Source organism: Quercus lobata, chromosome 7 (genome assembly GCF_001633185.2).
Source record: "Quercus lobata isolate SW786 chromosome 7, ValleyOak3.0 Primary Assembly, whole genome shotgun sequence".
Lineage (NCBI taxonomy): Eukaryota > Viridiplantae > Streptophyta > Magnoliopsida > Fagales > Fagaceae > Quercus > Quercus lobata.
The window spans coordinates 27,416,778-27,432,656 of NC_044910.1; the positions used below are offsets into that span (position 1 = coordinate 27,416,778).

Genomic DNA, 15,879 nt, shown 5'->3' on the forward strand with positions numbered 1-15,879 from the left:
TTTGTTGTAGTGAAATGTGTCTTAGTTGCCACATAATAGGTTAGAGCAAGATAGTTTCAAATATGTTTGGAGATTAATTTATTCCTCCAAGTTTTGGATCATTCATGTTCTTGAAAATTTCATTGGTTCAATTGAAAGATTTCTTACTACTTTAGTATAAAATTTGATAATTTGTATTTAAAATGAAACTTTCTAAGAATTTCACTACGAAAATGGACAAAATGAATTTTATTTTATAAAAGATCGCCATCAAACATAATTTTGATTGAAAACACTTAGCTCTTTTTTTTTGCTAGTTGTGTGTATATATATAACTTATCAAATAAAAAAGTGTGTGTGTGTGTGTATATATATATATGTGTGTGTGTGTATGTGGGGGTTGTCTTGATAAATATATTAGTGTCGCAACTTGGCCCCTCCAAACAAAAATTTCTGGCTCCGCCCCTGGTTAGGACCATGTAAGAACTCAAGTAGACTAAAACAAGAACCAGAAATTTGAAGATTTGAGATTATAACTGCAACTCCTACCCATAGAAGAAGGCAATCTAAGACCACCATCGAGTACAAAGGCTTGTTTTCAACTCTGATTCTCCTTCGGGGGCTATTAGGACTTAGGAGGGCTAAAGATAGTTTTAAAGCCCTTTTCACACTTAAAAGCTTCATTTAGCGATTGTTAGGCTGAAAACCAGCATTATAAACTTTAAGTGCTGATCTGCCCTTGAACCTTATATACCTTCAAAATTGCACCACAACTTCCTTAGTGTTGGGTTAAAATGAACTGACCCCTTGCAATTAATTAATTAATTATCCAAATTAATTATTTAGATCAAATTTCATGCAATAGCATGGCAGCACAAACAAATCACCAAATTATCTAAATGCAGCAGAAAATAAATTTGACACAAGTGATTTGTTTACAAATGGGGAAAACCACCGAGGCAAAACCCCATTAGGTGATTTTTAGGTCACTACTCCCAAAAATCCACTATTATCAATCACAAGCGGTTACAAGTATAAGGAATCTTACCAAACCCTTTGGCCTATCCCGAAATACCAATTTACAGTTGAACCCTTACCCCAATACCCAATTGGACTTGTATTGTAGTAGCAGTCTTCCAATTCAATGCACGAATCCCAGTATGTGACTAACCAATGATGCACGGATACTAGTACGTGACTAACTCCAACAACTTGAAGAGGTTATTGGCTACAAAGTTCTTCAGTTCATCAACAATGAAGATCAAGAAGCTCCTTGGTCACAAAACCCTTGGCGTAAAGACGCAATAGTTTCTTCAGAGAGAATAATGAACTAGGGCACTTTCTGCGTGCGCAACGGCCTTTAAAATAATCCTTATATATGTCTAGGGTTATGAGAAAAGAAACCCTATATAAATATACAAGCATGGGCCAAAAATCAGATTTGGAATTTTTGATTTCGTAAGTCTCAACAGTAACAGCTTCTATCGAGCTTCAACATTAAATCTCGATAGAAAAGATTCTGTCGAGACTTCTGTCGAGTTTTAGTGAACAGCTCTTTCTTCACTTGTTTCGTGATCAAATCTTCATGGTTTTAACACTTAACTTGAACTCTTGTTTCTTAAAGTACTAAACCCATCCTAAATCTACTCAATTACAAATAAAGTGCATTTTGTCAAAGGATTAACCAATTACATAAAATATGTCCTTAACACTTAGGACTAGAAACACGTGTAAATTTAGCACATGCATGTTTGTTAGGATTAGTTAGGAGTATCTTTAACATATGTTTAAGTATGTTGTTACTTATCTTTAGCATATGTGAGAAAGGCCAACCAATAGACATGTGTGGCAAATAGAATTAAAGCATGAGTTTTATAAACAGATCCATGTAATCCCTTATTGGATATGTGAAATAATAAACTTCTTGTTGCCTAGACTTGTGATTAGTCTTGCTTCGAAGTAGAAATTGTCTCAAAGTACATTCCACGTGCACTTAAAAATTTTAGGGTACATCAGTGCATGGTCTAGGGTTTCTTTCTTCTTAATTAAAGTAAAATAATTAGAAAGAAGAGAAGCCTAGAAATTATTGATTTGGAAAATGATAGTTTTTGAAGCATTAAAATCAAAAGATTATTCTCCTAAAGAAGCATAGTAAAAACAAAGTTTAAGTTTCAAATTTGAATATAAATTGCTAAATAGGTATTAAAAAAAAGGGATAAAACCCTTTTTAAATTGTTGCTGGGTTTAGTTCTTGCTGGGTTTTGTTGTTCTTGTTGTTCTTGCTGGGTTTAGTTTTAAATTTGTTTTTGATTTTTTTTTTATGAGAGTTTTAATTTTTTTTTATTTAGTTAGAATTAATAAATTAATTTTTTAATTTTGAGGCTGACGTGGAAAGCCACGTGGACACAGGGTGTATTATTTTAATATTTTTTAATTTTTTCCGTTTGCCAGCTGTGCAATTTCCGTCTCTGATGTAACATCAGGGACTAAAACGAGACATGTTTTTCAGGAAAGGGACTAAAAGCGGTGAAAAAAAAAGTTAGGGACCAAAGTGAGAATCGTGTGAAAATGTAGGGACGAAAAAGGGTTTTATCCCTAAAAAAAAATTGATTGCTTAATAAAGATAAAATTCTTCTAAAATAATGATAATCACACTTTAATGATAAAGTCAAATGCATTTGAAATTTGAATTCAAAAGTTCATTTAGGAACAAACAAAGCATTAAAGATAATAAAATCTTTTCTGAAACACTCTAGAGTTTGAATTTTGGAATAGTTGACATCATCTCAAGTTAAGGGAAGACATTAATGAGTCATCTCAAAACTAATTTAGGAAGACATCTAAGATTTAATGAGGAAAACTTTTTAATTTGAAATCTTTTAAATAAGACTTAAAATTAAAATTTGAATCAAAGCAATCAGTGAGGTAAATTGCTTGATTAATACTTATATATTTGATTTATGTTCATATGTTTATTTGGCCCTCATATGCTTGCTTGCCTTAATGTTTGGATGATTTACTTTCTTTAATTGCTTTAATTAATTTATAGCTTTATTGCATGATTTCCTTTCATTGTTAGTTCAATTAGGGTTTAGAATTGTAAAGGTGTGATTTGAAGGGTCAACATAGTAAAATCCCTTTTAAGTATAATTCAGTAATATGAGTGAAGGCTAGTCATGACTAGACTGTCTTAGGTGTTGGACACCTTTACCCTAACTCTAGAGTCAATCTCAACCAGTTAGACCTTTGCAAATAGAGTTCAATGTTGGTTCTTAGACCTACAACAAGGTGACAACTCCCTTTCTCTGCTCTAACCTTGAGTTAGTGGTGTGCTCTCGGAGTTATGTTTAGGATAGACCCATACTAGTCAAAATCCTGCATCACAACAATCCATTAACTTGGAAACCCCTATTCAAATCGATGGGAGCTAGATCCAAGGTGCTTACAACCTCGCCTAACTATTATATTTCCACACACACACACACACACTCTCTCTCTCTCTCTCTCTACCTCTCTCTCTCTCTCTCTTTTTAAGTTAAAGGCACCATCGCCCATTCAATGAAGAAAATTCAATCATTCCTCACTCTCATTTACTAGTTTATCCCTAATTCTAGGAACTATCAATTCTAGGCTTTGCATCATGCGCTTTCATTCTTAAATTTCTTTCAATTTTGTAAAAAGCTAATTTTCTTATTGGAGTTCTTATTAAGTTTTGGATTTTTTTGTATTTTTAACACTTTCCCTATAGTTGATTCACCTTGGGGTTGGCAATGGTCATTTTTGTATTCTTCTCCACCTCTCTCGTGTTTGACTCATTCATAGGTTTTAAGTGTTTTTTACAATTTTTTCTAGGAGGAATTCTCATCACACTAAATTGAACCTCAAATTGCGCATACTTTTTGTAGATATGAGAGAGAGAGAGAGAGAGAGAGAGAGAGGATTAAGTTATTTATGAATAGTATCTTTGTAAAGTTGAATTTATTCAACTATGTGTTGGCTTTATTCTGTGCCTAATTTGCTTGTAATTCAGCATTTAGAAATCCTGTATTTAGGTGGGAATATTGTAAAGGTTGTGTGTGAGAGAGTGTGAAGATTTGATCAAGAGTGTGCAATAAGAACTGACTCGCGACTGGAACTCGGGACTAACTCGCGAGTGATGACTTGCCAAAATGTAGCACACGTGTGAAGTATGTAGGAAGTTGAAGGGTTAGGACAACTAGATCACTACAAGACAAAAAGTATAGTCTAGCCAGTCTTCCATCTCATATCCTACTATAAATACCCTTATACCCACGAAATGTAGAGAGCTTCCAGAGAGAATTTTGAGAGAGAAACCCTAGAGAAAAACAAGATAGTTTTGTCCACAATCTTATACATTTGATTCTCTAAATTCCTCTACTCTCACCCTCTCCATTATCATACCTATGAAAGGATCGTAAGCCAAATCCTTACCTCACCAAATTCAAAGTAATGAGAAGGTTCTTGGTGTTTTAGGAAGCAGTTCAAGAGAGAACCAATTCATATTGGTTGATGCAATGGGCTAACTGCAAGATCTGATAAACTAGAAAAGACACGATTCAGCATAACCTTGTCAGAGCAAGAAGTTTGGAGGGCTTAGGTGCATCAGGTGGATTAGGCTTGGAGGGTCTATTGCTATTCATGTATCTCAACTGATTTTCTAGTGGATTATTTTACCGCTTAAAGGGCAATGAAGAGGTTTTTCACCGTCTTCTTCTATTTCCTCTTCGATAACACGTGCTGGTGTTATCTTGTGTTTGCTTCTCTCTATCCCTTACTCTTTGCTTTTAATTACTATTGAGTTGTGATTAAAATATGGCTTAGAGTAGTTTGATTTTTGGGTATTGCTTATATTTCATATTTTGCACATATATTATTTGAATATAAGCTTGCTTTGGAAAATTTGAATTTAGGGGTCTAAACATTCACAAGTGTTTTACACACTAAGTGAGTTTTCAATTGGTATAAGAGCAAGTACACTTTGACGGATTTCTATATCCTTAGTGTGATCCTAGACCCCTTGTAACTATGGATGAAGCTATGGAAAAGGCTATGTTGAATTGTGGTGCAAATATTTGTGATAATGACTCTATGAGTATTTTTAAAGATTATCCTAACAATAAACTCCTAGAGTTATTAAAAACAAAGAAACATGCTAGAATGTTTGTTCATATGCTAAAGTATCTTGAACACAAGAACCATGTCTTACACAATAGTCTATGTGAGTCAAATTCATTGATTGAGAAGTATAAAAGAAGAAATAGAATATTGTGTGACAAGGTTGATCACCTTAAAAAGAGAATTCAATCTAGTAAGAGAATAGAAAATGAAGATGATTTTCTTTTTAAAGAACAAGAGTGCTTATCTCATGCTTGCTTGTTTGTGCACACCTCTTTGAAAGTATTCAATTCTTGTTTATGGTATCTTGATAGTGGATGCTCTTGTCATATGACAGGAGATAAATCACTATTTAAGTCTCTCAAAGAGAAGGTTTGTAACTATGTAACATTTAAGGATGGAAGCCTTGCTCAAGTTCTTGGCAAAGGGACTATTGAGATACTAAAGCTACCTCGATTGAAAGATGTTCTATATATCAAAGGGTTTAAGGCGAATCTCTTGAGCATCACTCAAATATGCGATGAGGACTTTCTTGTTCAATTCTCAAAAAAAGGGTGTGTGATCATAAATGAAGCAGGGATTCAAGTCTTGGAGGGATATAGGACTACCAACAATTGCTATGGAGTAGTTCGTACACCAAATATCTCTTGTAGGAGTGCCCGAGTCGATGTGTTGGAACTTTGGCATCAAAGATTCGGCCATGCAACTTCAAACAAGTGGCAAAAGTGTTCAAACTTGAAGCCGTTGTGGGGCTCCCAAAATTTGAGAAGGTAGAGAAGACCATTTGTGGCGCTTGTCAAATGGGAAAATAAACAAAGGCGAATCATCAAAAGGTGAATGTGATCTCTACATCATGTTGCTTAGAGCTTCTCCATGTTGATTTAATGGGGCCCATAAGAACGGAAAGCTTAGGAGGAAAACGGTATATCATGGTCATTGTCAATGATTTCTCAAGACACACATGGGTGGAATTTCTTAGAGAGAAATCAGAAGCATGTGAGAAGATAGAGAATCTTTGTAAGAGGCTTTAAAATGAGAAAGGTGTACCAATTGTCAAGATAAGAAGTGACCATGGCAAGAGTTTGAGAATGCAAAATTTGAGTCTTTTTGTGAGAAGAATGGGATCAAAAAAGAGGTTTCAGCTCCTAAAACTCCTTAACAAAATGGGTGGTTGAAAGGAAGAACTGGGTGATTCAAGAAATGACAAGAGTTATGCTACTCAACAAGCAAATTCCTCTAAAATTTTGGGGGGAAGCCGTGAACACCTGTCACATTTGTAATAGAATATTCTTCCAAGCAGGAACAAAGAAGACCGCATATGAAATTTGGAATGGGAAGAAGCCAAAAGTGAAATACTTCCGAGTCTTTGGGCATAAGTGTTACATTCTAAATGATCAAGAGAACCTTGGAAAATTTGATGCAAAAAGTGATGAAAGTATCTTTCTCAGGTACTCAACCACTAGTCGGGCATGTAGTCTTTAACAAGAGAACAAAAATGGTGATCGAGTCCATCAATGTGGTTATTGATGATGCCATAACAAACGTAGCAAATGATGATAGTGGAGAAGGAACAAGCTCCAAAGAAACTATCAGTGAGATTGAAGCCCAAGATGTTGAAGTGGAAGAACATTCACCGGAAAGAGAATCTATTCTCATGAACTCTAGAATGGAGACAAGATCATTGTCTAGATCCTCAAGCCCTTTCACCCCTCAAGAAGTTCATCCTCCTATCTCTCGGAATGATAAAGTGTCGACCTCAAAGAAGCCATCATTTAGAGTGGTTAAAAATCATCCGGAAAGTAACATTATCGATTCTCTAGATGAAGGTCTTCGTCTTAGAAAGGGAAGCACGCTTATTGTGAACCATATGACTTATCACTGCTACCTTGCTCAATTTGAGCCAAAAAGGGTAGAATAAGCTCTTCAAGATAAGAATTGGGTGGATTCAATACGTGAAGAATTGAATCAATTTGTGAGGAATGACGTATGGGAACTTGTCCCAAGGGCCAAAAACGCTCATGTCATCGGCACCAAATGGATTTTCAAAAATAAGACCGATGATGATGGTGAGATAATAAGAAATAAGTCTCAGTTGGTGGCTCAAGATTACACTCAAGTGGAAGGAGTAGATTTTTATGAATCCTTTGCTCCCGCAGCTAGACTTGAGTCTATTCGCATCCTTTTGTCCATTGAATGTATTATTAATTTCAAACTCTACCAAATGGATGTGAAATGTGCCTTTCTCAATGGGTTCCTTAATGAAGAAGTCTTTGTTGAACAACCCAAAGGTTTCCAAGATCCTCACTTCCCAGATCATGTTTTGAGATTGAAGAAGGCACTCTATGGATTGAAACAAGCACCTAGAGCATAGTATGATCGGCTTACAAATTATCTCTTGGATAGAGGATTTCAAAGAGAGTATGCCGACCGGACCTTGTTTATGAAGAAAGATGAGAACTATCTTCTTGTAGCTCAAGTGTATGTTAATGACATAGTGTTTGGAACCACCATAGACGCCCGTGCTATAGAGTTTTCCGAATAAATGAAGAAGGAATTCAAAATGAGTATGGTGGGGAAACTAACATTTTTCTTGGATCTTCAAGTTAAACAAAGGAAGGATGGTATATTCATCTCTCAAGAAAAATATGCTAGAAATCTTGTCAAGAAGTTTGGACTAGATTCCAAAAAGCATGCCTCCACTCCCATGAGTTTATCTACCAAGCTTAGTCTTGATTCTTCCGGGATAGAAGTAAGTCCAACTTTATATAGGAGCATCATAGGAAGTCTCCTATATCTCACTGCAAGCAGGCCGGACATTGCGTTTAGTGTGGGAGTATGTGCTCATTATCAAGCAGCTCCAAAGGAGTCTCACTTGACAGCTATGAAGAGAATCATACGTTATATTAATGGCACTCTCCAGTATGGTCTATGGTACTCAAAAGACTCTAATGATTGTCTAGCTGGTTACTCGGATGCAAATTGGGCAAGAAGTGTTAATGACCGAAAGAGCACTTCAGGCAGATGTTTCTATCTTAGAAACAATCTTGTATCATGGATGAGTAAGAAGCAAAACTCGATGTCTCTGTCTACAGCTGAAGCTGAGTATATAGCTGCTGGGAGTTGTTGTACTCAACTTCTTTAAATGAAGAAACTTCTTCATGACTATGGGATTCCTCAAGAAACGATGAGTGTGTTCTGTGACAACACTAGTGCCATAAATCTTTCCAAGAATCCTATTTAGCACTCAAAGTCCAAGCACATAGGGATTCGTTATCATTTCATCCATGATTTGGTGGAAGATAAAATCGTATGTCTTGAATTCATCCACATTGACAACCAAAAGGCGGACATCTTCACCAAACCTCTTGATGGTCCTCGGTTCGAATTGCTCCATAAGACCATCGGTGTTGATATCATTCCCTAAATCTCATGTGTGTTGTGTGTTTTACATATCTATCTTGAATTGGTCTTAATTAAGTAAAGCACACACTACTTTGTTGGGAGCATGTTTTTATTGTTTTTATGTTTAAAAGCTTTGTTTATTTGTTGTTTTTTATCATTCTTTACTTGCTTTGTGTCAAAAATCCAAAAACACATAAAAAGTATAAAATCCAAAAAGTTTGATCGGCGGTATTGTGTATTGTCACATGCATGTTTAGCCTTGTACTGCCGTACTAATGGTTTTGTGCATTAATGAGCTTAGCTTGTTCTCTATGCACTTGTATTTTTGTGGGAAATATCTTGACATCTATGTGATTGTTGTAAATAGATCTTCAAACTTGTCATGAATGATTAGTCAATTGTTTTGTTGATCTTAAGACTTGCGTATACTTGTGCCTATATTTCTTCCCACTCATTTTTTTTTTTCTTAAGAGCTCATCCAATGTCAAATCTCGAAAAGAGATATTGAGCTAAAAAAGCTGTCGCACAAACTAGTATTTGACTAGGAAAAAGGGAAAGCGACATGTATTGAAATGTATGGTGCAAAAGCCAAAGGCTTACTCAACAAATTGAAATATCAAAAATTTTAGGCATCGATCTCAAAAAGAGATGTAAAGATCAAAATGATCATAAGAAAAGAAGCCAAATGAAAAGCTTCTATCTCAATGTAATCAAGTTTATGTGGGAGGTCATATATATTCATTTCTACAATTGAGATAGGTCACTCTACTTAGTGCTAATTGTGTATGACTTGGTTGAATTGATTATTGAAGCTTCACATTAGACTAAGGACTATCTCATATTTGATACCCACCCACACCACACATATCTATGTTCAATGAATGTCTTATTCATTTGTGTGATTGTACATGATTAAATGTGATGTACATACTCAAGCATCTGTTGATCAAACCCAAAAATATTTTTGAGTATTTTAGTTGTTTTTGAAAAGAATTTTTTTTTGAAAAATTTCACAAAAATCCAAAAATTTTCAACTTTGGATTTTGGCTACTCACTCGCGAGTCACGAGTTTTCAAAGCTCTAGTCGCGAGTTTACCCAGAATGTTTCGTGACTCATTGGCAAGTAAGAGTTCAAGTCGCGAAAAATACTTAATAATTTTTTCAAAATCTGGGTTTTAGACTTTTTGGCAACTCATTTTGGAGACTCAATTGTGAGTAGCGAGTTCATCTAGAGGCGTTCACGACTCACTGGCGAGTGAAAGTCCCAGTTGCGAAAAAGTCTTGGAGAAATTTTTCAAAATCTAGATTCAAGGGATTTTGCTGACTCAGTTTGGCAACTCACTCGCGAGTCAGTTGAGTCGCAAAAAACGCGTGTTTTGCAAAAGTAGGGTTAAAAATCAAACAGTTTTTCAAAACTTTTCAGTTTCCCTCACATCACATGCATGTCTCTTTGTCTTCTCCATCTCTACCTCTCTCAAAACTGCCATTTTCACTCCAAAAACCTTCATTTTTGTAATACCCCGAAAAAAAAAAAAAAAAAAAAAAAAAAAAGGGATTTAAGGAGGGGTATTTAAGTAAATTTATTTTATGGGGCCAATTTTATAATTTATAATTATAAGAGAGTTTTTAGAAAATAAGATTGAAACCTTAGCTATATATAAGCTTATTTAGTTTTGAGAGAGGAGACTATCCAAATTACTCAAGTAGAGAAGGGTTTCATCACTAAGGAGGCTATGAATTGTATTTTTTTCCTTGGAGTTAATTGAAGAGGCAACCATTTGTTCCGGGTATGATTTTTCATCTATTAGAAACAAAGAATTTAAAAGAGTTAGAATTTGATTTTAGAAACGTTAGTGAAGTTTAGATTTTTCAAAAGGGATATTTCCGAGAACTGTTGTTACACTTTTAGTTAGTGTATACAGACTTCATTCTTGAATTGAGCCACAGAATTACAAGTTCTAATCTATGATTATGCCTACGATCTTCTTTCGGATATGTGTATATATATATATATATAAGTCAATAATGCTGCCACCGTTTCATTGAGATTATGCTAGTAAAACCATTGAGGTTATATATTAAAGTTTGGAATTGGCTTTTGTGGGAGTATGGTTCTCTCTTTGTTCTCTGTGGGTCCCTAGAATAGGTATATATATTGCCATTAGGTCTTCTATTGGATTTGTATATATTAGGTCCTTTTAGTTTTGCCACATTTCTTTTATTATATATGTTAGGATGAATTAACGTTTTCTTTGGGGTTGTATATTAAATCCTAGGTCAATGATATTTTGGCTACTGCCTTCCTCATGGCAATATGAATTTCGATTAATGCAAGGGAATATTATTGGTTAGAATATCATTGGTTAGAGAAACTTTAATTTAGTGTTAAAGTGTTATTAGTTCAGCAAAATATAATCCTAGTGAGTCCATTTGTATAGTTCTATAAGCTTTATATTTTGTAGAGAATATTAAGTATATTTCCATGATTGATTATATATCCTTAAATTATTTGATTATTGAGTAAAAATATTTGAAAATTGTTCTAGGTGATATCTAAAGATTTTAGAGGAATTGTTAAGAACAAGTTCTTTTGGAATAGCTTTTGGAGGTAAGTAACTTTACCCTAATTGGTTTTATTTTGCTACTATATTTTAACTACTAAAATTTGTTTATAATTGTTACTATTTTATTTAATTGTTTTAGCTACATTGATTTAAAGTAAAGAATAAAGAATTATCACAAATATATTGAGTACTGAGTATATAGTTTTATATATATATATATATATATATATATGTATTTGAATGAGATATATTTTGTTCGAACTATGATTTAATATATATGATTTTAGACAATTTGACTATATTTTGACTCTGATACATAGAATTTTTATTTCTATTGTATTACTGATTTCAAGTAAAAGATTATTAGAAATATATTTTAATATTAAGTATATGATTTTTACATACATGCTTGAATAAGATATGTTTTTGTCAGAAACTATGATTTCATGTATATGATTATGAATAATCTGACTATGAATTGATTTTGATACCCAGTCAATGGGGGTTATTCATTGGTACTCTGATACCCAAACCAACGGGGGTTATTCATTGGTACTCTGATGCCCAGTCATGGGGATATAGCGTGACCATAGTCATAAGATTTTTAAGAATACAAATTACGTTTGAGTATTTGAACCATTTTGATTCCTTAAAACTACATAGGTGATTTTGGAAATGTTTGAGTATTTAACTATTTTGAGTCACTTAAACTACTTATGTATTTTTGGAACCTATTGTAAGTTATAGCTTCTAATATATGGAAAATTGACTAATTTCTAAACCATCTATGATATATATTTGTAAGGTTAAAGTACATGATCTATTTGCAACTTATTATTTTAAGACTATGAAACTTCTTAGTTATTCTTGGAAAGCCATAGTATATTATAACTTTTGAAAACTCATATTACATCTTATTACTTTACAGATTTATTGCTTGATAGAACTTATTAGGATTTTGGTTACTTATTGTGTTGTCAGCTCACCCCTTTTTCCCCTCTAGTTTCAGATTGTGAAGAATACCAAGTTTTGGGAGATTTGACGTTGTGTTGTGAGCAGGAAAAGAAACTTAGTGATTTTGGGATTGGATGGTCTTCTAATAGTTTTATATTTATTGGCCAATTGGCATTATGTACATGAGGTTTGAATTTTGTTCCTATTAAATTTTTGGAGATCTATTCATAAAGAAATTGTTGAGGTATTTTGGATTTATTGATTTTAATCTTTGAGGATAAATTTTAGTTGCTAAGAAAGCCTTGCACACTTGTAGGGTGCTTACTTTATAAGCATGCGGCAGTTGTTATGTGTCTATCTTTGTAGTTGGGTTCGGGGCGTGACAATTTTTCTCTTCAATCTTCACTCCAAATCCAAAAAAAGGTATGGGTTTTCACTCCTTTTTACTTTATTTCAAGTATAAAGCATTATATTTCATGGATTTCTTGTTTTGTTGAGATATTGAAATATGGTTGAAGAACATGGGTTTTGGTAGTTTTTGATGAAATTGACGTATGGGTTTTGTTGAGAATGATGGTATATTGCTTGTCTTACATGTTTTTATTACATTCTCATGCATTATACAATGTTTTATGTTGTGATGTGAATACCATCTTGTTGATAAAATGTCTATTTAGATGTTTTTGTGTGTAATTTTGGACTCTATTGACTATAAAATTTTGGGGATAATCATATTTCCTTGTTAGGAACAACTAATGGCTATGTGGTTCACACTTTGCCCCCTGCATGATTTCATGTCTCTTATATGCACACTTTTTCATATAATGCACACGCACACAACCTTTGACATGTTGTATATTTAATGCCATGATTATTAATGCTTTGATGTTTAGCATCTTCACATATCATTTTTTTTTTTTAATTGCTCTTTAAATTTCAGTTTTTAGGGTTTAATTCATAGTTTATTTTTTGGTACTAACTTCTTGCTAATCAAGTTTGTTACCATTCATTGTGCTCTGTTTTTGTGGTATTTACTGCTTTTTGTAGATGGCTCCATGAAAAACTGTTGCTCAACGTGGTGACAAGAGAAAACGCCATAACAACATCTTGTTTTGCTCCCCTCAACACTTTGAGAGATATTCCCTTCAATTTGAAATAACTCCAATCATTCAGGAGAGGAGATATGTGAATCTTGCTAATCTTAAAGGATTCATTCATTCTTAGCTGTTTTGAAGGACGGGGCTGGGATAAATTTCTTGGTGAATTCTCCGGTGTTTGTGAACCTTTGATCAGAGAGTTCTATGCTAATGCATCACTCAAAGAGGATCACATAGAATGCTAGGTTAGAGGTCGTGCATTCACTCTTGACATGGGGGACATTGTTGTCCTAAGTCTTATAATGAGGATTCTTCATGAAAATGGTATGGAGACTCCACAACACATAAGCCTAATGTCTTCATCTCCTTCCATCAACTCTCAAACAATCCTAAGAAGTAGGGTTCGACTTCCTGGAGATGAACAAGCTGAAGGACTTGAAGAAGCACCTCTTGTTGATACAGAGACTAAAGTTGAAGGACAACAACCTCCTCCAAGACGTGGTAGTGGTCGAGATAGGAGCAAAGCATCATCATCATCATCAGTTTCTCCCAATACTTTTCAGATCATACTTAAGAGGATTGATGGTCTTCGGGATGTAGCAACTAAGCACTCCAACAACTAAGCACTCCAACAGCCTTACAGCTATCCAGGACCAAATCAACTTGTTGGCAACCAAGTTTGGCAGCTTTACTCACCAACCTTAGCCCTTTGGCCATTCCAATCAAAAAGAGAGAGTAGTATTAGGTAGCTCTTGAGAAGGAGCTTATATTGAGGGGGAGAACATAGTTTCAACTTATGGTTTTAGCACTTTGATTTAGTACTCTATTGGTTTTAGTATTTTGGTTTTTAAAATACTTGGATGCTTTGTGTTATAAATACTTGGATGTTTTAGCTATTTAGACTATGTTTTTATGTACCTTTGCTTATGTAGCTTAGGACTTTTAGTTAATGTTTTACATTTTCTTTAATACTCTTATGCCCTTGTTGGATCTTGTATCCTTGATGCAATAGCTTTAGTGTTCTTGCATCGGTTAAGTGTTGGACATGCAAATGATACTTTGCATTGATCTTATTTGCTTGCATGTCTGAATGTTCATTCACCGTGTGAATTTTCATTGTAGTCACTATTTATAGTGATTGTTCTTGTATGGTCAAGTTATGCTTCATTATCATATTCATACTTGCTTAATCGTATTGTGCTTGCTCCATATGCATTCTAAGTTTTTCCGCTTACAATGAACTTAATGAGTACATTTTGTGATATTGTTTTCAGGAGACTTGTTCATATGGTTCAAGAGCTTCATAGATCTAGAATTAGATATGAGTGAGTTTTGGCAACTGTTCCCAACTCACATTTATAAGTCTAGAGTTTGTTTTAGGGTTTTGTCACAGAATAGCCAAAAGGAGAGATTGTAAAGTTGAATTTATTCAACTATGAGTTGGCTTTATTCCATGCCAAATTTGCTCATAATTCTGCATTTAGAAACCCTGTATTTAGGTGGGAATATTGTAAGGGTTGTGTGTGAGAGAGTTTGAAGATTTGATCAAGAGTGTGCAATAAGAAGTGACTCACGACTGGAACTCGCAAGTGATGACTTACCAAAATGTAGCACACGCGTGAAGCATGCAGGAAGTTGAAGGGTCAGGACAACTAGATCACTACAGGACAAAAAGTACAGTCTGGCCAGTCTAGTAACTGGCAACTGGAACTCGCGACTCATCCCAGTCGCGAAGTGAGTCACCAGTACACCCTGTTTTACTGAAAAATGACTTTTCACATTCTGTCTCATACCCTACCATAAATACCCTTATACCCACGAAATGTAGAGAGCTTCCAGAGAGAATTTTGAGAGAGAAACCCTAAAGAAAAACAAGATTGATTCATCCACAATCTTATACATTTAATTCTCCAAATTCCTCTACTTTCACCCTCTCCATTGTCATACCCATGAAAGGATTGTAAGCCAAATCCTTACCTCACCAAATTCAGAGTAGTGAGAAGGTTCTTGGTGTTTTGGGAAGTAGTTCAAGAGAGAACCAATTCATATTGGTTGATGCAATGGGCTACTTGAGAGATCCGATAAACTAGAGAAGACACAGTTCGGCATAACCTTGTTGAAGTAAGACGCTTGAAGGGCTTAGGTGCATCAGGTAGATTAGGCTTGGAGGGTCTATTGCTATTCATGTATCCCAACTGATTTTCTAGTGGATCATTTTACCGCTTAGAGGGTGGCGAAGAGGTTTTTCACCTACTTCTTCAGTTTCCTCTTTGATAACACGTGCCAGTGTTATCTTGTGTTTGCTTCTCTTTATCCCTTACTCTTTACTTTTAATTACTACTGAGTTGTGAATAAAATATGGCTTAGAGTAGTTTGATTTTTGGGTATTGCTTATATTTCATATTCGGCACATATATTGTTTGAATATAACCTTCATTTGGAGAATTTGAATTTGGGAGTCTAAACATTCACAAGTGTTTTACACACTAAATGGGTTTTCAATCTCAATAAGTGTATTTTGGGTACTATTCACAATAAATTTTGTGGACAAATTGTTAAGCATAATGTAGTATATATCTCCCCCCTTTTTATCACCTTCAACAATTCTTTCTCTCTCTCTCTCTCTCTCTCTCTCTCTCTCTCTCTCTCTCTCTCTCTCTCTCTCTCTCTCTCCATGGACAAGCTCCTCCTTGAACTCGTTCACCACCTTTCGCTACTGCCATCACTGGTAGTGGCTCTCGAATTTG

The 15,879-nt window shown here is 34.6% G+C and overlaps 1 protein-coding gene across 1 annotated transcript; it reads left to right on the forward strand.

Annotated features, from left to right (window-relative positions):
- The first annotated feature begins 7,657 nt into the window (after positions 1 to 7,657).
- Positions 7,658 to 8,257, forward strand: LOC115951827 (secreted RxLR effector protein 161-like). The gene has a single exon (XM_031068967.1). It carries the CDS (start codon positions 7,658 to 7,660, stop codon positions 8,255 to 8,257), a length of 600 nt encoding a protein of 199 aa, XP_030924827.1.
- Positions 8,258 to 15,879: the final 7,622 nt, after the last annotated feature.

Bases quoted from the DNA above. Each gene is read 5' to 3' on its own strand.
- LOC115951827 (XM_031068967.1), top strand. From the start codon at position 7,658: ATGAAGAAGGAATTCAAAATGAGTATGGTGGGGAAACTAACATTTTTC.